The sequence below is a fragment of the Crinia signifera genome, chromosome 11 (genome assembly GCF_055691185.1).
Source record: "Crinia signifera chromosome 11, ASM5569118v1, whole genome shotgun sequence".
NCBI classification, from domain to species: Eukaryota; Metazoa; Chordata; class Amphibia; order Anura; family Myobatrachidae; genus Crinia; species Crinia signifera.
This window is the reverse complement of record NC_139227.1, coordinates 77,446,511-77,469,906: the sequence shown is the minus strand read 5'-3', so window position 1 is coordinate 77,469,906 and position 23,396 is coordinate 77,446,511. Positions and strand designations below refer to the sequence as shown.

Genomic DNA, 23,396 nt, shown 5'->3' with positions numbered 1-23,396 from the left:
TAAATATGCATAAAAATATCATTATTTAATAGACCGTCTAGTGTGTACGCACCATAATGACCTTTGGTTCCCACTATATGAGTCACACTTTCTGTATAATTATTGCATGCACCAAACCGCTAATTGCCATGAAAATATTCATATCTGGTATAATTTGTCATAATCCAACGATGCCAGGTTAATCATAACTGCATTACACTAATGTCGATAAAGGCACAAGAAAAATATCACATAGCTCACATAGAATATGGAACTATATAATCACATAGGAATACAAAAGCTGCACTATGAGCGGAGACGCCTGTCTGTACTTGTCGGTGATCTGGAAGGCATACCAGGCATGTCCGTGAATAGGAACAGTGACATATCTTGGCATTCCAGTTTGACATAACCTGGGGGGGAATAGAAGGTCAGGCTCTGTACCGCTCACATGCCAGGAGTTCCCATTCATTTTGTTGTATAGACACTGCAAATCCAAGACCGATGATGCTCCACACATGCTGAACAGATGAGGACTGGCTGACATTATGACAGGTTTAGCCCATTCTACACTAGTACAGCCTAGCAATTACATTTTTCTGCAACACTACACTGCCAGTTCCCCTGATTTTGCTGCTAAAAAGAGCCCTGCTATTGGGCACACTCTGGAGTGTATTTATTTACTTTTAAATTGTTATATCTGAATTTACACACTGCAAAGCCTGTGCCAATGATCGGCCTGCACTTACATGCCCTGTCCTTGTGCGATTCCCCTCCTTAACCATAAGGAAGCTCGAATAGAGATAACAACTACTTTTCACCAAACTAGCGTACGTTCAGATTCAAAACATGTGACCGTAGATAGCCAATAAGATGCCATTTTTGAGACCCATCAGAGTTAAAAAAATAAAAAATAAAGGAAGGAAATCCCAACCCTCTTATTTCTACGCTCTAGTCTACTAATCAAGCAACTCTGCATTCACCCTCTCTGTGGGCAGAATACTTAAATAGGTGAAGACACCGAACTGCGTCTGCCCTATAATTGTCCTTGGATTTGCAGTATTTCATACTGCAAGACAATTAGCATTTGCTTACGTCCTTTCCACAGTATACTGTAGTGTATAACATTACAATTTCGCAGCATGCATTTCTACAAAGCTTTCTCTCAATACAGACCAATTTAGTTTTGCAGTGTACTTCATACAGGGGCTGTGTCAGAAGTGTCAAGTAAAATGACATAAAAAAAACGACTGTTTCCGGTCTTAAGCTGAAAGTGAAGTAAAGCGGGTGATTCATTAGCAAGTCTATAATCTATAGAAGTGTGTATTCAGTAAACTGTATCCTCCCTTTCCCCATTTCACTTCAAAGGATGTAATCCTATTGCCAATTAAAGGAAAAACATACCCTACTCAGAACGGGTTTCTGTATCGTTTACATTGATGTTTTTCAAAATGAGTCGTGCACTCACACTATATCATCTGTATAGCCATGGACATAGACATGTAAGCCCTCAAGTAGGTAAAAAGATGGATTTTCACGGTGTAGGGTTTATACACTAAGTGGCAGCTTAAAAACTTCTTCCCTGCTGTTTAAGCCCAAAATAGGGCAGATGTACTTTGACTAGGAGAGAGGTTAAGTGGAGAGCAAAAACAACCAACCAATCAGCTTCAAATGATCATTTTTCTAATGCAGGTTGTAAACATGGCAGCTAGAAGCTGATTGGCTAGTACTTTAACTCGCCCTGCTTTCTCACTTTTCAATGCTTAGTACATCTCATCCAATGTGAGAATTCAATGCGATTAATAGCAAATCATCTTACAAAAAAGTACTGCCACTTCAGTAAATAAACCCTGGCGTTACCAATTGTCAGTGTTAAGGGATGAAGTGTGATGGTCTGAGGCGCCTTTGCTGGATTTCGATTCAGCAACATGCACAAAGTGACTAGCAACCTGACACAAGAGGGTTTCCAAAGTATTTTTCAATTCCAAACATTTACACATAAGGGGACTTCAAAGCTTTAATTATTACCATGAAGCTATTGTGATATCTGGATGTAATTTGATCAACATAAACATTGATCCTTATTTGCATGTTGTTGTATATTACAGCTACTTACGACAACTGGTTTTTGTTTCTGGAGCGGGAAATGATCAATAAACTGCATTATGGACAAAATGTAAGCCCCCATGTGCAAGCCAAATCCATGATGAAATGATGGCCCTTTAAGTGAGGAAATTCCATCATAGGCAGGGCCAGATTAACAATGGGCCTGAAGGAGCCACAGCTCCAGGCCCACTCTCCAAACAATTTTTGTAGATGAGGACTGGGGCTTTCCAACTAGCCCAGCCCCGTGTCCCAGAGATACCGCCGGGCAAAGCTGGAACATTTTCCCCATAGGATAACATGGGACCAACTAATTCTAACCCCCACCCAGTTCTGACAGCTGCCAGTTTCCCCCCTGGCATCACAGAAGCTCATTCGAACCCAAATCGCCGGGCCTTCAATCTGATACCAGGCTGGTTCATATGGGTTAATTGGTTCCAGAGATATTGGGGGTAAACCAATTTTTTTATTTCTGAAATGTAATTTCATGGCTGTTGCTCTTTGAGGGCAGATTTGTCTGGAAGCAAATGGCCCAGTTTCAAAATCATTCAAAGCCCACTTAAAAGTTCGGTACTTGTTTCCTAGAACGGCCACACCGATTTTGATCGGGTCGGTCGCATCGCGTCGATCGCATCGCATCGACTGACGCGATGGCCCCAATTTTTACATTGATTGAGATGTGAATAGGGTCCCTGGGACCCTATTTTACATTGGATTCAATGTAAAATTCTCCCCAGACCCCAATTTTAACTCCCTCAACGGCACCCCACGATTGTCGCGAACCCGAAGCGTGGCGAGCGTAGCGAGCCCGCGAGGGGCGGCGGTACGCGTCCTCCGACCTTTTCATACCCCTACTATCCACGGCGGCGTGGAGTTGAGAATATAAAGTTTGGCGAGCGCAGCGAGCCCGAAGCGTGACGAGCCCCGCGAGGGGACGCGTATAACTTCACAGGTATATGCGTCCGCTCGCCACGCTTCGGGCTCGCTGCGCTCGCCACACTTTATATTCTCAACTCCACGCCGACGTGGATAGTAGGGGTATGAAAAGGTCGGAGGCCGCGTACCGCCGCCCCTCGCGGGCTCGCTATGCTCGCCACACTTCGGGTTGGCGTCAATCGTGGGGTGACGTTCACAATGGGGGGGGGGGGCATATACAATGAGAAATGGCCCATATTGGGGCATTTCCCATTTTTTCCCGGATTACAATGTTAAAAATATTTTAACATTGAACCCTATGGCAAAATCGGGTCCATCGCATGCCATGTTAATGCACCCGACCGACGCAATGGACCCGATTTTGCCTTTGCCGGCAAAATGGACCTGATTTCAAAGGAAATCGGGTCCATCGGGGGTAATCGTGTACCTTAAGTTAAGGTACACGATTACCGCCGATTGTGGCCGTTCTAGGAAACCAGTACCAAAAGTTCTTCAGTATGATACTGGTTTCATGTAAATTGGTCAGTTGGTTCCGAAGATATAGCCGGTTAAACCATATAGCCGGATAAAAGGGGGACATCAGCATCCTGCGGGTTCACCTTTGGAGGGCACCCGGCAATATATCTCCCTGCATCCTGTAAGTGTCAGAATTTGCAATATATTATTTATATATATTTATATGCATTAAACTGCACCAGCACTTTTCTCAATAAATTTGGAGCCTTATGTGTGCCGCCTACTTTCCTGCGACCGTATAGAATGGACTCACCCCTAAGGGGGTAACCCAGATTTGGATCACTGGAGTGCCGGGGGAAGATATTGTGTGTGCGTGTAACACATGTCACGCCCCCCACATTATTAGGTGCTGGCCACAACTCCTATTACTGCGCATAATAGGCCCATGATCATTTTCAGATCCAGGCCCATTTAGACCTTAATCTGGCATGGATTATAGGATACTGTTGGAAGGTAGAAATGGAATTTCAAACTGGACACATGTCCCTCTCAGAAGAGCCTTGATCCAGGAAACCTATCACAGATAATCTTGACAGAGTGAAGAAAGTAGAGGTTCTGGACTTTTATGACTTTACAATTGAAGTGATCATGAAAAAAATTGGTTTTAGTTATGGAAGTGAGACCAAGGGTGATTGTCCTCTACGGGAAAAACAGGCGCTGGTATGGGTTGAAGTCCCAGCCGTTGTGCTAAAGTGGGGGTAGTTAGTCCCACTGTAGTAAGAACAAAAGAATATAGAATGGCAATTTGAGGAGGAATCAATTCTACTAAACACCATGGGATATAATATACAAATGTTGATTATTCCTAAAGACACACTTTTATATTTTAAAGTATATTTTTAATACACATTTGTATATTATATCCCAGAATAGAGAATTTATTCCTCCTCAAATTAGCGCTGTGCCATTCGATATCCTTTAGTTCTGGAAGTGTGTGGAAGATTATGGGCCTGATTCTGGTTCACTTGCAAAAGCAAATTATCTCTCTAATGGACAAAGTGCAGAGAGAGTTAGATTTGAGTGAGTTATTTTGTTTCTGTGCAGAGTAAATACTGGCTGCTTTATTTTTACACTGCAATCAAGTTATCAGTTTGAAGTAGAAACCCAACTCCAGTTCACATGGTTTGTCCATTAGAGAGAGAATTTGCTTTTGCGAGTGAACCAGAATCAGGCCCCATGTATGAGCAACTGCACAGGTCGGAAATGTCATCACAATGGTTTCCCTGCTTGCTGACCCCGTTTCACAAGCAAGCCCAATGTGAATGTTTGCAGCGGATGTTGACTGTCGGAGCAGGTTTTTGTACACCTCATGATATGGATGATCTCCCTGTACAATCAGGAGACCAAAGAACCAAGATGCAGAAGTTCATGATGTTAATTATTTTTTGTGACTGTGTTGGTGTAATCCTATCCAATTACCTTCTGAAGGGTCAGACTACCACCAGGGCTTACGACAGGGCACCTTGAGATGCTGTTAAATAAAAATACCTTTGTATGATAAGCAAAGACATTTGTCCCCTAGCGGACAATGCAGCCAAACATTGTGCCCAAGCATCCGCTATAGAAGCAGACAGACAGAAGAGACTTCTTTCTCTACACTGAGATGAAGATGCTTCTTGGGGGTAGGTGATTTGACCACACACATATTGTCATTCTGGAAGTGGATCAGTGGGTCTTGAGGAGATTGCGGACTACTAGAATGATGGGTTGCAGCGGAAGGTCCAGAATACATGGCTGTGAAGGGCAACTACATGAAGAAGACTTAAGTTCAACATACCAACATTTAAGTTTCTCACTCATTCATTTCATGGTAATAATGAAGACTTTATGAAACCCCCTTGTACATACTGTATGTATCCTCCCAGAACAGGATGGCTTCTTCATGGCATACAGTCAACAAGGCGCTGGAAGCATTCCTTACAGATACTGGTCCATATGACCATGATACATCATGCAGTTGCTGCAGATTTTTTGGCTTCATAATCATGCTGTAAATCTCCAGTACCACCACATTACAATGGTACTCTATTGGGTGCAGATGTAAAGACTGCAGCCATTAAAATATATGAATTTCAAAACCTGGTTCCTTAAAACATTCTTTAGGAACATAAGACAATGTATGGACAAAGATCGATCGTCCCCCACAGATGTCCATTATCAGTGTGATGAATTCCTTTGAGTCCCTCTAACACACCTATTGTCAGTGATGTGGCCCACGGTTCAGTGGTTATGTGTGTTAAAAAAAAAAAAAAAATACAGGATACCAGGAGGAATATATTGTAGTATGTTTAAATGTCAAGTTTAAAATACTTAAATCTCAGGGAATCTTAAAGAACAGACAACCAGCATAGAAGCATATACCAAGTGGGCTTGAAAGAAACAATTATTGACCGTAGGAGAAGTACTGACAACGGTCATTGTGTTTAAGTACATTTCTTACGTATCTAAAAGTACCAAGTTTTGGTATTTGTGAAATTATTATTATTATATTTTTTTCCGTTTCATTCCATTCCATTCCATTCCATTCCGGGGGTTTATTCCAATTATTGGGTCAGATGTAGAGATGTGTCCTCCTACATCTTTGGTGCAGTCAAGTAAAGTCTACAACTTTTTCTGTTAACATGTGGTCTTAGTGGCATCGCTATGTGAACAGAACACACAAGCAGCATCTGCTAATTAAAATAAATCTGTGCGACATGTGTTTTATTTTATTGCTATTATTTTATGCTATGTTAAAGGGTGGCTGTATCTTATTACGAAATGTAACATTTACAGTGTTAAGGAAAGCACTGTGCTGTACTAATGTGGCATTTTGCATGCAGCATATAATTTGAATCAGCAGAAGCTTGTGCATCCTATTTGCCCAAGATTAATTACTGGCAAAAAAAAAGAAAAGGAAAAAATAAAATAATAATATCCCTACGTTAGCAGTTTCCAGGGAACTGCAGGCTAACTCCCACCAGGCATCTCATGGTGCAGATGTAGCTGTATAAAGGAACACATGGGCGGTATTCAATGAGGCTGATTCGCCAGGTTTTTATGGCGATTTTGTGCTGTAAGGTGAATTTCTGACTAAAACGGTGAATCACCCTATTCAATGACCAGATGGCGAATACATTTCAAGGTTTTTTTTCGCCATGATTCACCGAGTAGCAATCGCTATTTTTTTATGGTGAAGTGGAAGGTGAACTTTTAAAATAAAGTGTTTTGTGTTTTACAATTGGTGTAAAAAAAATCAGGAATTTTATTGTAAGCACATGAATATATATTTAATTAAAATATATATATATATATATATATATATATATATATATATATATATATATATATATATATATATATATATATATATATATATATATATATATATATATATATATATATATATATATATCCAGATTTGTAAAGCAGCACTCTCAATATTCATATAAATTCTTGCTGGGGTGCCAGTAAGCCCAGGCTTCACAGGTAGAGTCCTATGTATGCCAATACATATCCAAGTTTTGGGAACAATTATTCCACAGAGCGCACTCACCAGTCGATACAGTTTAAAACTTTCAAGTTTATTCCATCCTTTTAAAATCCAACATAGTGGTCGACGTTTCGAGTCACAACAGGACTCTTTTTCAAGACCTCGATACAGCCCAGTCTCCTGCTGACAGTGATGTATTGAGGCCTCCCCACCCGGTTTTAAATGCTACACACTCCGCCCATCAGGGCTAATCTTAACCAATTGGGTGGTGCTAGCTATTAACAATATAACCTCTACCAGCTGAATGACATAAATATAACCATACCGTATCAAACAAACTCCCGCCGGTCACAGTTATCCGGCGTGCGTTCCACAGTCTGTAAGCACCGCTGCCTTCACTTCCGGCCAGCGTGCGTTCCACCGTACAGGAAGTGGTTACGGTAGGCTGGGAGGTGAGCGACGCCCGGTCACATGGCTGACGCCGGGCATGACGCCACGTGCGTTCCAGCTTAAACCAGGAAATAACGCTCTATTCACGCTATGCGTTCCATTTCTAATACGGAAATGGCTTTTATATTATTTTCATCATTTAAATCACTGGCAAGTGTGTATGTGCACGTAAACCACTGGGTGGGGAACCCCATCATCACTGCTAGAACAAAACATACTCCACATGTTATTAAAACGTTTTTTTTAAAAAACACATAAAATTGCGTATTCCATAAGGAGGCGACCTGTGGTCAGGACAGGATTCGCTGCACAGGATTCGCTGCACATCGCCGGTATTCACATTGAATACCGCCCAATATATTAAATTTACATTTTTTTATTTTTTTTTACACAGACCAGCCAGCAGGGGGCCGGAGCCGAGCCGCTCATTAGATATTCATATATTCACTTCACCCGATCATTACATATTCATGATCGGGTGTAGTGAATATACCCGGTCCCATGCTGGCACCCCCGGGGGGCAGCCTGTGCTGCCTGGCTCCCGGGGAGCCCACCTCCCCCCCACAAACGTTCTGGGGCAGGCAGGGAGACTTCCATCTCCCTGCCTGCCACCGTCCTCAGGCTCCCTGTGGCGTTCGCCGCAGGAGCTCATATTCGCCGGTCAGGGGCAGCGAGCCCCTGACTCGTTGAATACCGGAGCCGGCGAGGCTCCGGAACGCGGCGACCAGTGGCGAATGTGCAGCGAATCCTAAACAGGATTCGCTGCACATCGCCGGTATTCACATTGAATACCGCCCAATATATTAAATTTAAATTTTTTTTTTTTTTTTTTTACACAGACCAGCCAGCAGGGGGCCGGAGCCGAGCCGCTCATTAGATATTCATATATTCACTTCACCCGATCATTACATATTCATGATCGGGTGTAGTGAATATACCCGGTCCCCTGCTGGCACCCCCGGGGGGCAGCCTGTGCTGCCTGGCTCCCGGGGAGCCCACCTCCCCCCCTCCCCCCCTCCCCCCCCCCCCCCCACAAACGTTCTGGGCAAGCATGGAGACTTCCATCTCCGTGCCTGCCGCCGACCTCAGGCTCCCTGCGGCGTCCGCCACAGGAGCTCAAATTCGCCAATCAGGGGCTGACTCGTTGAATACGGCTCCGGAACGCAGCGAGCAGTGGCGAATGTGCAGCGAATCCTAAACAGGGTTCGCTGCACGTCGCCGGTATTCACATTAAATACCACCCTAAGCCTTGAAAAACTGATAAGAGAGTGAAACTACAAAACACATCAAGTAACATGACTTTTAGCAGTTGATTGGCTGGTACGTGATCACTCTCCATTTTCCATGGCTTAGTACATCTGGCCAATTGTACAGCTTGAGGGATTGCTCCAGATTTTTTTCTTGCCACATTTCAGAAATCAATCAGTTTCTCACTGCCATTTTTCAGGCTGTAATGCTGGGTACAGACTGAAGCGCATGTTGAAAACAGAGTTTTTTATTCCGCACTGTACCCGTCTCCTAGATAGTGGCTAATCTATCTCTGGAGAATATCTAAGGAACCAACATGGATCAAATATGCCAAAGTGAGGGCTTGTGAAGAAGCTGGTGGTTCACCCAGGAGGCAAGGGGTTTAGAAAACTTAAAAAAATTGTTATGTACAGAATCCAAGAGTGCCCCAAAACCAAGAGTCTACTTTCTCTTTTTGTTTAACACATATAATAATATTTACAGTAACAAGTCACACAACAAAAAAAAAATCAAGGTATAAATATTGTTAGAAGTATAAGCTTTTTTTTTTTTTTTTTAACAGTCAGATCATATTTGTTATTACAATAGTATGGATATTTTATCCTGTCAATCACAAGTTTAGATGGCTGAACTATTGAGACCCAGGTTTAAAGTGAATATGCCAGTGGCAGAATATTGGCTGGTGACCATCACAATACGGTCTATTGAAATAAAATAAAATACAAGGCGAAAATTTTTAGGTAAGTATCAAATAAGGGGAGAGACCTCTTGAAATGATGTTAAAATAAAAAATAATTATCAAATCTATGGAGACTCTCTCCTATATAACTGGTTCCCTGGTAAGGGTGGGAGCTTCAAAAATTCTCAGGTTGTAAACTAGCGATGAGGAAATGAGAGAGACACCGTGGATGTTATTACTGTCCTGCTGTGTGCCACAGGCATTGAACAGTTGGTTGAGTGTGCGCCAAATGTCAGAAAGGTGTTACTAACTGGAATAAAGTAATATGTTCAAGGCTGCAGTTGCTGGGTATTCTCCAGCCCTCCCTGTTAGCTGAGCCAGAGCAGGGAAGGTGCCAGGAGTTTAACAGCAATGAGATCCTAAAGGAAAATTATGTAACAATGCACACTAAGGAGCGAATATTATCATTGCAAATGCAAAAGAAATAACCTGGGAGAGTACATAAAAACTCAATTTGTATATGTGCGTCCTTCTCTAGAAACTGTTTTGCATGAAAGAGAAATGAGCAGTTTAAGACATTCAATTATTTTTTGGTCAACGTCACTTGGATCACTTTTCTTCCATATACTGTTCGAACATAGTTGCTATGCATGATTTGCTGATTAGATATGTGCAGGCATACCTAATAAGGTGACCAATGAGTGAGTGCACGTGTAATTAGACATATATTGAATATTAAAATTACCTCAGCACGTTTCAGCATTTCCCATTTATGTAGGATTTTCATGGCAAAGATCTTACCATTGCCTTTCATTTTCACCACAGCTACCTTGAAAAAGATAACGTAAGAACATTTAATATCAAAAACAAAATCATAATAAAATAAAACAGGATTTGACAGCAGATTTAGTCTGTGCCTTTTAAACCTTTTAGTAATGCCAACTAGGTACCCAGAGATATGGAGTTGTAAAACAATGCTGACAACACAATGCAGATATTTTTGAAATGTTTAAACTAATTACGTTATCACCTGCAGAATGTCGTCAAGTTCACAATGTTGAAATGCAAAATGTAATAATAATAATAATTATAATTATAATACATAATAATGTTATTTATAAAGCACTTTTTTCCAATAACACTCAGGGCGGATACTATGCACCTAACACAGAGGTAAAAAAAAAATTATGAAAAATATAAAAACCATGAAGATAATACAAAAGTAGTGGCAGCCATTTTGGAGCATCATTTGCAAGGATTTATTTATTTACAGTTTCTTATATAGTGCAGCAGATTCCGTTGCGCTTTACAATGGTAGACAGTGATAAAACAAACTGGGTAACAACAGACAGACTTGGAGGTAGGAGAGCTCTGCTGCAAGCTTACAATCTATAGGGATATAGGAGGGAGACACAAGGACAGGCACCATCAAGGATCATAAAATCCATGAAGGATCCAGCTAAGACAGCCATTTTAGATGTACTACATACGGTTACTGAATAGGTAAATCCATACAGTAACAAATAAAGACTGGGTACCAGTAGACAAAGAAGTATGAGGGCCCTGCTCGCAAGCTTACAATTTATAGGGAAATAGGCTTTGATACTAGGTGTGTATTAAATATACCACACACGTACTAGGGAATTATAGCAAGCACTGAAGACTTTCCTAGGATTGTGTTTAGTACGGCTGGATTCTGAACTTACCTCACCAAATGCCCCTCTCCCGATCACTTTTAAAATTTCAAAGTCTTCTCTTTTCAGCCTCATCTGTTTGATTTTTGATGTAACTGGTTCAGCTAATGAGAAAAAGAAAATGTAATTATTTAGAGTTGCAGTCTCCAAGCTCTCTTCCATTAACATATTACCTATTAGAAAACGCTAACTCCCATCCTTTTTGTTCTAAACATAAAACTTTGCTACCGAGTAACCATGTTCTAAATCTATGGCTGCTTTTACACACCTAATAAAATCCGATTACACAATGGAACAGAAGTATAATGTGAATTTATTTATTTTACTTTGCACAAAAGTTCCCCAACATTGCTACTCATGGTCTACACCTGATTATATAATAGCCCAGAACTGTCAATCTGTGAGTGTGTGTATAACGCTGGGTGGAGTCAGAGTGAAACTCCGCCCAGCGTTATATACACAAATCTGGGCTAAAATATAGGAGAGATAGGCAGTTGTGTTTAGGGTTAGCTTACGTATGTTCAATAAGTGGGGCATAGCAGCATGTATGGTATGGCCTGATGGGTGCCCAGGATTACAGTGCTGCCACTCACAGGGAGAGGGCGCTTCCCCTGGCCTGTCATTGGACAGCCGGGCCAGAGAAGGGGCGGGTCTTGGGCTGTGATTGTCGATAAGCCCAGCAGAGGAGCAATGTGAGGAGAGACCCGCCGCAAGAAGTTTACCCGCTCACGCTCCTGCTAGGAGCCGCCACCCAATTGAACACCTCATGTCATATGCCTACTACAAGCTCCCCTGCTCACGCCCTCACAGCCACCCGCCAATCACTCACCTCGCCAGCCACTATACACCTGCTAAAAGGCAAGTCTTACCCCCCCCCCCCAATCACCCGCAAAACCCCTGTCCTGATTAGAAACCTCGCTCCCTCCTTCGCTCTACACTCCCAATTAATCAAGCGAGCTGCAGGCTTTATTTACTTTATGTGGGGGAACTGCAGCACGCAGCTTCTCTGAATGAATGCTGTATGTGGCATGGTACACAGCCAAAGCTGTCAGGGTGAGACTCCAGTCTGCAGCGCATTTGTGTCTTGCCTGCCACCGCTGCCAGTGCGGGGGAGGGGTGGACAGGTGCATCTTTAATAATTGCCAGAGTGCACTTCCACTGCCCTCTCTCCCCATGCCTCTCTGCCTCTCTCCCCCCAGGTCTCTATGCCCCTTTCCCTTCACTCTCCATGTCTCTCTGCCTCTCCCAACCCATATCTCTCCCCCTCTCTCTCTCTATCCATCTCTATCTCCCTACCCCTCCTCCCATGTCTCTCTGCCCCTCTCTCCATGCCTTTCTGTCTCCACATGCCTCTCTGCCCCTCTTCCCATGTCTCTACCTTTGTCTCCCCATGCCTAAAAGCCCCCACTAGTTGGCCACAATCATGACCTACTAACCTGCATGTGCCTTTTATTATGTATCATGCTCTCATATGCTGCCATTTATAGATGTGTATACTTACTGTATATAATATAGGTGTCTAGGTATATACTGCCACTCTGCCCCTTAACCTGTGATCATTGCCTGGAGTATGTACCTATGGCAGACTGCCATAGGTACATACTCCAGGCAACGATCACAGGTTAAGGGGCAGAGCCCCTTATGACGGTATGAAGAGCGCCTGTAGGGTGTGATGAATCACCTAGTGGTCTACCTGGTTATTCACTGCACAATTATTCCACCTGGTCAACTAAACAGCAAGTTGGAACAACAACTGTACAGTGTATGGTGGCAAATGATTTCTTTTGATAGCGAGAAATAAAGGCAACAATGTAAAAAACACACATTCCAGCAGTTTGCATCCATAATATGGACATGGAGCCATCCTGGGAGCGACCCGGCATTTGCAGTGTTTAGCTGCTCACAGCGACCCGGCAATAAGACATCATCCGGGTGGCAGCACTGCGTTGACGCTGCTGCCTCCTCCATAGAAGTGAGCGGGACCTGGGTTGTTCGACCCAGGTTACCCATTCACACTGGATATATATTTGAACAATTATATTACCAATCCACAATAATGGGTATAGGCTCATGGACTGATTCCATGATGGTAGAAGAAATAATAGAGGCTGGAGGAGATGGGAAATGGACCGTCCCACATCTGCAAACATGTCCCTTGTATCCTCATATAAAGTGCACTTTGGATTGTCAGGAATTCTGGAGTCCTTGAGAAACTGCAGCTTGATATAATGGATAATTAGGGGCAAGGCAAATGTCCCAGATGCAAAGCCCAGTTAAAGATGGTGAGTTCTCAGAAAAACCGCCAGTGGACGATGGTTACCAGTTGGGGGTGATTTAGAAAATGCTCAATGCGTTTCCCCGGATGTAACACTCCAGCTTCCTTAGGAGCAAATGTATGATCCTGAGGAAGCCAGAGGGTTACTTAATTTTTAAACCATCTTTTAAATCAGTCAGCCAGCGCTGGCACACTTCCCTTTTTCCTTGAATACAATATTGTTAGGGGAGTGACTACCCCGTGCCAGCTGCTGATAATTGCGCAACACACAACTCTGTTGTTCTTACCCATTCACACTGCCCAGCAACCTGAGTCCGACCCGGGAATAAAACTTTTATCCCAGGTCGAATTGCCAGGTTGCTGGACCTAAATGGCCCTTTCACACCGCAGGCTGACCCGGGTTGACTTTGTGCGGTGTGAAAGGGGTAATACTTAACTGATCCAAAAGGCCCATTTCTACCAAATATCAGGGGCTTTCAGGGTAACCAGCACTATTATTTTTGGTCCCCTCTATTGGGTTTATTTACTAAGATGAGAGTTCTATTGAAGATGGGATGTTGAGAATTAGATTCTCAAAGGTGCGGAATTATATAAAAAAAAATTAAAAGTAGCTTCTGATTGTCTGTTATGGGAAACATCCCATCTGCAACAGAACCCCCGTCTTAGTAAATAAACCCCTTTGTTTCTAACCAAACCTATTGCTGATCAAAAGGAAAAAAATATGTGAGGAGCCCATGCGTAAACCCTCCCAATTCAGCGAACAGTGAAATAATTATCTGTTAAGTGTACAGGAAGAAAAAATTTGACAAAAATGGCTTTTCGAGACTGAAAATCGGGTAGGTCTCATGAAAAAGTTAGAGAGTCTATGGAGCCAAGTCCATGGTAGGGCTGGCCAACGACCATCGATGATTCAAAATCATTGATGGTTTATGGATAATATAGAATACTTTTGCCATTGATGGTGCAGAGCCTAATGGTTTCCCTCCATCGATGGCACAGCAAAACAATGTTTTGCTTTTTTTTTTTCAAAGTGCAGGGACACGGAGCATAGCCCCGCCCCCTTGTTTTGATTGACCCACAGGCCAATCAGTCAAACATAATGGATGACCATCGATATATAAAAATATTGGTCATCCATTGCATAGTTTAGTACCATCGATGGCAATGATGGCCATCCCTAGTCCATGGTCATTTACCTTGGTCAGATAATCATTTGGTTGCATGTTCAGCTCCTATAATGTGTTTTCTATAACTAAACGAATACCCATACAAAGCGTTTCAGGTATAATGCGCTTAGCGTTGTGCATGTGCTGTAAGTTACTTGCTGTCATTTTTACTGAATCCACTGGGTGACCTCAGGCAAGATAGGCTGGCTATGGTACCCAGAGGCCCTGGAACATGTCTCGTCGTGTGTTAATATTTATAGTGATTATATAGGAGTCTTGTTATTCTGCACAACAATATCTAACTATTCTATGGAGGAAGAGGACACATGTTTTCACTATTGCAGTAGGGTCCTACAGTACTTGTGTCTGCTTGTTCACTTAGTATTGAAGTGTATGCAAATTATGTCATCTTTTGATACCCTGTAATATGTGCTCTCTATTTATCATACAAGACCTATACAAATGAACATTATCATCAAATCATTTAAGAACATAAAAAAACAAAAAAAAAAACAAGTACTCAAACCATGTGATAAAATATGGCAGCCACAACTAGTTTTCCGCTGGTCAGCCAGAAACATTTGATCCATATGTAGATTTTGATAAAAAAAATATAAAAAAGGTGGGGTGGAAAAACTGTAATCCAGGTAACAGACATATATCATACCTCCCAACAGTCCCTATTTTAGCGGGACAGTCCCGATTATTAGGGCTTGTCCCGCTGTCCCACCCGCGGGCGGCAGTGTCCCGCGGTGAGGGGGGGCTGTTGGGAGTCCCCCCTGTCGGCTGCTATGCAGCGGGGAATAAACGCTGTGCGCATGCACACAGCGTCTATTCCCACAGCCCGGGGGCATGGCTAGAGGCTCACAGAGCCTCTGGGTCATGCCCCCGTAGTGGCAACATGGGGGCGTGGCCTCGCGAGAGAGCAGCGAGTATAGGCCACGCCCCCTAAATCAATAGCTCAAAAATATATTTACAACATAACAAATGATGGAAATATTCTGCCATTTATCTGGGCCAAAAAAATGGACAATTTTAAATCCAATCTATAGTGTACACAGCCAGGGGCCGGGTGCAAAGAATATTAATCTCAAATAAAATGGCAGTATACACGTCCTACTCCAATGGCTGATTGGCAGGAAGTCAGATAAATATATTGGATGGGTCAGATATATAAGACAGAATAAAATAGACATTAATAGCAAACAATATAGAAATAAACAGCAGACCATATAGTTAGGAATGCAAATTTTAGATTAGAGTATTATTGCTCTTTTGGGCATAAAACTCTGCTTTATCTACGTGGCCTAACCTCCTTCCATGCTTTTGGCAACCTCCTCCTAACCGCCTTCCTCCTCTTGGCAAGTCTCTTAAATTGTTAAACAATAGCTGGTATATAATATTATCAATAGAGCTGCCACCACATCATGCAATGTAAGGTACAGAGCTGCTGCACATGCTTAGTGTACCAGCTTCTTATACCAGATTTACTGTATGTGTGGGTCTGAACCCTCAAACATATTGCAATGGACCAGAGAGCAGCTGCCAGGAGGAAGCAACAGGATCCTTACCATGAAGTGGGAGATTGTGAGCTTAGAATGTGCAGTACTGTTTCTATTATGTTTGTAAAATGTATTTATTATATGTTTAACCTTTTCCTGACCACTTATCTTATTTAAAGGTTTGAAACCGCCTATACTATAGACCATCTGTACTGTAAAATAATAATACTGTATTCCATTCAGTATCTAGTGTTTTAAAAGATTAATTTTCAGGTCTGTTACTGATCCCTCAGACTTGCGTACTTACTTCAATGCGCTGCAGAGTGGGAGATTTGGATTGCATTTGGAAACCCCCCTCTAAAAAACCTGCCTTTGCCACTGGGCAGTCAGGGTAAAGATGTAGCCATTCTTATCACTATCTTTCTAAATTGTGATGGAGAAACTGTGACCTTTTGCTGTACACATATACTAGATACTGGGGGAGATAGTTTACTAAGATGGAACAAATCAGAATTTATTCAGCACCTTCTAGGAGATAATAGACAATATCTGATTGGTTTCCCATAACAACATCCCATGTGAAATAGAACTCCCATCTTAGTAAATTCCCCCCCCCCCCCCCAAGGAGTCCCATGAGTGCCGCCTAATTGTATTGCTGTGCATTTTTTACATCATCATCTGCTATTATCCACTCCCCTCTACTAAACACAGATGAGCTTATTGCTTACTTTTCTACTTGTACTTTCACATCCACATCTGACCGGCCAATATAAAAAAACTACAAACATCCACCTATATCTATATCTCTTTTCCAATCTTATTAGCTGGTGACATATCACCAAACCCAGGCCCCAACCACCTGTTCCACTAGATTTAACTGGTTCCATGCCATATAGAAAATCTGCTAACTTTATAAGTATCACACATGCCTCCCACCATCCATCAAGAAACTTAAATGTGCTCTATTGAATGCATGTTCTGTTCGCAACAAATTAACATCCATCCACGACTTCATCTCTCACAACTTCAGCCTGCTGGCTAATACAGAAACCTGGCTCACACAATCAAACTCAGCCTCGTCTGCAGCACTGTCAAATGGTGGTTGGGAACTGTAAAGGAGGTGTGGTAGGTACAGATGTAGCAGCTCACATTGGGGCTGCTCCTGGCAATTTTATCGCCATTTGCCAGCCGCTGCTAGAAGGGGGCACATGCGCACAATGCGCTCACACGCCCCGTTTTGATGGAGCCCGCCGCCACCCTCTGCTGGCACCCCGCACCCCCCACTGGTCCTGCCCGTCTCTCTGAAGTAGAGATGGGCAGGGAATCTGCTCCCCGCCCCTGTGCTGATGAGGACTCGTTCGCCAGCCTGCGCCAGCTCAGGAGATCTGGCAATGGTTCAGGCTGGCTGACAGGCACTTCATCTGTATGTTACTGTCCCAATCCTTAACATACTGTGTTCTACCACCAGTTCCTTAGCTCACATTCACATCATTTGAAGTTCACTCTATTAGGATTTTTTTTCCCCTCTCTCTCTGCGTGTTGCTGCTATATATCGCCCACCTGGGCTTCCCAAAACTCAATTTCTGGAAGATTTATCTGCCTGGCTCCCCCACTTCTTATCCTCTGACATCTCCACCAACATCCTGGGTGACTTCAATATCGCTATAGACAGTCCACAATCTCTGCATGCTTCCAAGCTCCTCGCTCTAACCTCCTCTCTCGACCTCTCCCAGTTGTCCGATTCCTCTACTCATGAGGAAGGCCACTGCTTGACCTTGTTTTCACCAGGCTATGCTCAGTCTGTGATTTGACTAACACTCCCTTCCCTCTCTCTAATAACAATCTCATTACCCTCTCGCTTTCCTCCATTACCTCAAGCTCACGGACACTGAAATCATGAAAGCCTACTTTAACTTACAGAAATACTAATGCTATTAATTTTCCACAACTTTCCCCCTCTGCAACAACAGCTCTCACCAATTTCTACACTTCTCTCTCCTGACTCCGCTGTTTCTCACTTGTACCAGACTCCTGAAACAGCCCTTGATGAAGTGGCTCCAGCTTTCCATTCCCCCCCACGCAGGTTTAGATGCCAGTCGTGGCACTCTAAATTAACAACTACAAAAGGAGTCACATAAAGGTAGAACGCCAATGGTACAAGTTTTTAATCTGAGTGATTTCCTCACATATAAAGGTCATCTAACACTCTAATACCACAATATATACATACAATATAGTTCAATATGTATACTCAATACGTCCATTTACTATATCGGGGTCATCAAATGTCTATGGGGCTTTATTGTGATAATTGGGCCAGCATATGTATGAAGTACTGGATTACATGATATATAGTCCGCTCTAAAGATCAGTTTGTTACATAATAATCATAATGCTTCCTTCATGGGCTGGCAACAGTAGCTGTAAAACTAGACATTTGACAATCCACCTCTAGAAATCCTGCATTTGCTCCCGCGATGGAGACACTAGACAGCGCCTGCCGCATCTCCGCTCTGTCACGGGCACACACGCCCACATCTCAGCAGGACATGGCTCCCAGCAGTTTCGGCATTTTGATGGGCAGGTAGTTATTGTACAACATTGTATATATGTATTGAAAACTAATATATAAATTGTTGATCCCCCCCCCTCCTCCTCAATGAAGGTCCCATTGTTTTCTATGAGAATGATGCAGTCATTACGGAAGAAAAAGAGGGCTAAGAACTACTTTGTCAGTGTACCATCTGCTACCGGACAGGAATACAGGTAATTGGCTGAATATTAAACGTTTATCATAGAAATCATTACATGTTCATAGATACGTGTATTTGTAATGATTTTCCTTGCATGCCAAATATAAATGCAATCAGGGGCATTTTAATAATTAATGGGCCCATGAGCAGTCTCCGTGTATCACCCTCTCCCAGTTTCTCACTACTTGTCTCTGTCACCCTTATTACATACTGCCTTTCCCTGTAATGCACTGCTTCCCTCCATCACCCTCTGTCTGTCACTGCCTCTCCCTGGCATGGTAGTACATTTGCATCAAGTTGCAGATGCAATTGCAGCAAAACCATGACTCCAACTCACTGCCTCAGAGTTTCTCAAACTCTGCCATTGTGAGCCAGGTTTTAAAGATATCCTTTCTTGAGCACAGCTGACTAAATTAGCACCTTAGCCATTTTGATTTAACCATTTAGACTCAAGCATAGCTATCCTTAAATCCTGGACTGTAATGGCAGAGTTTGGGAAACTCTGTTATATAGGATTGTGGATTATTATGCTGGGCTTCGCATTCCACTGTGTAGGTTAGAAGCCGATACTGTATCTTTATTTGGGCCCAGTTGATTTTTTATCATACTTGTATTTGCAAATTAATATGTAATACATGAATTTATATCGTTTGAATGTTTTACTGGATTGTCAAACTGTCTATTTTAGAGGTTTACAAACTTGATCCTCAATACGAATGGTCCAGGCTTTATGCTTGAGCACAGGTGACTTCAGCTAATTTGATTTAACCATCAGTGCTTACCCGTGGATATCCTTAAAAGCTGAACTGTTGGGAAAGACTGGTTTATTAGCAGGGAGACTCCAGGGAGCTCTACAGAGGCTGCAGCACAGTTCAAAATCCAAATAGAGGAGGTGCAGCAACTGCCACCAACTGCCATTTCAAACTGACTCACCGGCAGTTTGTGCAGCTGCCCTATTCAAATTCTTTACTGTTCTGCAACCCCTCCTCTGGAGCTGCCAAAATTATTTGTATTCCTAAATATGGCTCCCATGCTGGGGGGGTGATTCAGAAGTGGATGCCATATAAGTAGATGCTGTGACTTTTATTGTGCTATTGTGGGTTTATGCTAATGCTGCAGCTGATGGGTGCCCTATTAAGATACACACCGGCTGAATCGCTAGTCCGCTCATGTGCTTTCGAAGACACTCTATCGGTAAATCATCAGCAAGGCCATTGGACATTGCACCTGCCTATGGAAAGAGCAGAGTATCCGAGTGGCATAACAACTGCTGTTGCTTTACCGTTAACATCTGCCACCCTTCTCATACCCCTTTCAAGCTGCGGTGTCAAAGACCCACATCTAATAACTTGTGTCTACCAACCTGGAAATTCGACTCAGGCTATAAGAAGGGTTAAACCCGGTCACCCTCTGTATAACGGGCAACCTGCAAAAGTGCCAGACCAGAGATGTAGCCGGCACGGTGATCTGAAAGCAGCATCAGTCAACACCCAGAAGTGCCTATCGAAATTGCATGGATCACCATACAATTTCTATCTGCGTAGTGCAGGGGTAACCATCGGGATGTGGGTTCAGTGCCTCTCGCACTTCATTCTTTTGAAGTGTCCACTGTATATGTGCTAATCAATGTTCCAGCATGGAAGCGCAGTGACTGTGCAGCGGTATCAAACACTCTAAATGCTTCAATCGCTCCGGCACATGATCAGATGGAGCAGTCCCATCTTATGAGCTGTGCACCCGATTCAACCGATCCTGCTCAAGAGGTCAAAGGGGAGTACACACTGAGCATTACATTAGTGTGTTCTGATGATATTTGGTAAGCCAATAAATACAGTACCTGCAGTGTCCCAGTCAGGTTGTCTGTCATTAGGTCGACATATGAAAAAAAATTAACATGCATGTCAAAAGGTCAACATGGGAAAAGGTTGATATGAGTTTTTTCACGATTCTTTTTTTTTTTTTTTTACCGATTTGGGCATACTTTACTGTCCCAGTGGGCATAGAGGGAGAATAAAATAGTGTGCACGAATCTTGATACCAAAACTTTAAAACTTATGTTGGCCTTTCACCATGTCGACCTTTCGACCAGGTCTACCTTTTACTTATTTCATCCTAATGACCCATACATTCTGGAAGGAAGGATTTTTTTCTAAATGAGGTAAAAACTTAAAAGTATGGAAATCATGTGGAAAAAGTAAATTCCAGTGCACAATCAGGGGGAGGGTCACCAAGGTACAGAGACATCTTTATTTCTAATAGTGCTATATCTCCCACAAGTAGTGGCCTGGGGGTCCAGTGGTTTGTTCAGCTGCAAGTGCAGGTCCCCTCCTTGGTTAAGGGGCATACACAAGGGGCGATTATAGCCCTAATGAAGCACAGATCGTTCTGTGTGTACACCCTATAGCGATGGCATTGCGCAGTCTCACGTGTCGCCATCGCGGGCAGAGGTCTATCTTGCTTAGATCGCAGTGTTTGGCTATAAGCATAGGCCAAACACTGCTCAGCACAGATCGCTCAGCGCACATCGCAGGTGCATCGCAGGTGCATCGCAGGTGTGCTGAAAGATCTGCCCTTATTCACTCCGAGGCTCCCGTCACCCCATGTGTACATGGCTTTAATACAACCCGGATTAGTGCTGCAACCACCAAACGTGAGAATACCGAAAGAACTTACAGATAAAAATACCCATAAACTATAATTCGATGTGTGATTAATACAACACAATTAATGTAACGGGAGTATTTATTACAATATGGAACATGTGAACAGTAGACATTAGATTCTGCTCTGGATCCTTCCCCCAAAGCCCATCAGTCATGGTGAGCGGCAGATAAATAATTACATGGCCAATTTAGGCAGCAAGAACACTTTATATAATCAGTCATTTAGGGCAAATTTATGTGGGAGTCATGGCCAACATACTAGTTATTGATCTTTGGGAGGAGAAGGAAGGCTGACACCGAGAGGCCGGTCAGTCACTGTATATGCTTAATTAGGACGGTGCGCTAGGGCATGTGCGGATTTAGGGGGGGGGGGGGCACCCGGGCACGTGCCCCCCCCTGTCATTCCTGACATTTTTTTTTAACTTTAACTCCCGCCCGCTGCCAGAGAGCATTTACAGCTGGGCAGAGAGCTGCCCGGCTGTATTGTCAAGATCAAGAGGACACTGCAGCAGCCCTAGGTCCCATCCTCCTGACTCCCGGCTATTTTAAAACTTGCGCTGCTGCAGCAGCCTGTCGGGTCCGCAAGCCAATCGGACCTCGTTCGGGGTCTGGCAGCCAATCAGGAGACACCACTCCTGATTGGCTGTCGGACCACAAGCGTGCTACAATTGGCTTGCGGACCCGGCAGGCAGCTGCAGCAGCGCAAGTTTTAAAATAGCCGGGAGTCAGGAGGACGGGACCTAGGGTTGCTGCAGTGTCCTCTTGATCTTGACAATACAGCCGGGCAGCTCTCTGCTCTCTGCCCGGCTGTGAAGACACTAGCACAGGCAGGGCATGTGGAAGATTTATTAGCACCCGTCCCCAGCCCTAGGCAAAAATTCTACTACTGTGCGCGGCCCCTGCATCCCCCCACAGCCTGAACCCCTCACCCTGCGCCCCCACAACCTACACACCCCTAACTCCCCACACACTGTGCCCCTTACACCCCTCATTCCCCACACCCTGCCCTCCACACCTCTCACTGCATTGACAAAAGAACTAGGTTCCTCTGTGGGGACCGTTATGATGATGAGCAGACAGTAGCAATGCTGCCTGTACACCATGTAGGCAACCATACGAAACATTGCTGTATAGTCACACCATTAGAATGTGGCACCTGCTGGGGCATTGCACTGTGCAGCCTCTAATGGAGCCGGACACCACTGCGGGGGAAAGATAACGTTTAGCTATAAGCCACCCACCTGCAGCAGCAGGGAACAAAGGGGCACTTGTGGCTACTCCAGCTATTCACTGCTAACAGCACTGATCTAGCAATCCATCTGTTCTCTGCCCCTGTGCCCGCTATGCTGCACAAATACTGGGTGCCCACTATGCTGCACTAATACTGGGTGCCCCCTGTGCCCACTATGCTGCACCAATACTGGGTGCCAGTGTCCCCACCACCGCACACACACACTCACCAGGAGTCCAGGACCCACTATTCTTTTATGCATAAGCATCATTGGCCGGGACAAAAAAACTAAATTTCCCACATGGCAACAAGCATGGAATCCCACATGGCAATGAGCATGGAATCCCACATGGAAACGAGCATGGAACCCCTGGCAACGAGCATGAAGGTAAGCAGCACTTATGTAGCATAATTTGTAATTGGCATTATGGTGTTTGGCATAATACGTAATGGACATATTGGCGTAATCTGTGTAGCATTATGTGAATTTTGGCTCCATCTGTGTTGCATCATGTGTAAGTGGCGGGTATAATGAGGTCTACTATTTTGTTGCATAATGTGTAGAAGTGGTATATGGTGTGGTACACTACACTCAAGATTACGCCCCCTTTTGAGTGGCCCCACCCCCTTTTTCGGCACAAGCACAACTACATACTTCACTATTAACGCCAAGGTAGGCCTCTCTCTCCCCCACACTGGCACCACTAAAACCCCCCCTGTAATTTTTTC

At 43.6% G+C, this 23,396-nt stretch overlaps 1 protein-coding gene across 1 annotated transcript in view; it reads right to left on the bottom strand.

Annotated features, from left to right (window-relative positions):
* The window catches only part of CDC42BPG (CDC42 binding protein kinase gamma), a 137,386-nt gene that overhangs the window by 57,426 nt on the left and 56,564 nt on the right, over positions 1 to 23,396 (bottom strand). Inside the window, exons 2-3 of the mRNA XM_083165171.1 lie at positions 11,090 to 11,181; positions 10,129 to 10,212 (exon numbers count right to left, since the gene is read on the bottom strand). Of these exons, the coding sequence (XP_083021297.1) occupies positions 10,129 to 10,212; positions 11,090 to 11,181 (176 nt within the window). The remainder of the gene's footprint in view (positions 1 to 10,128; positions 10,213 to 11,089; positions 11,182 to 23,396) is intronic.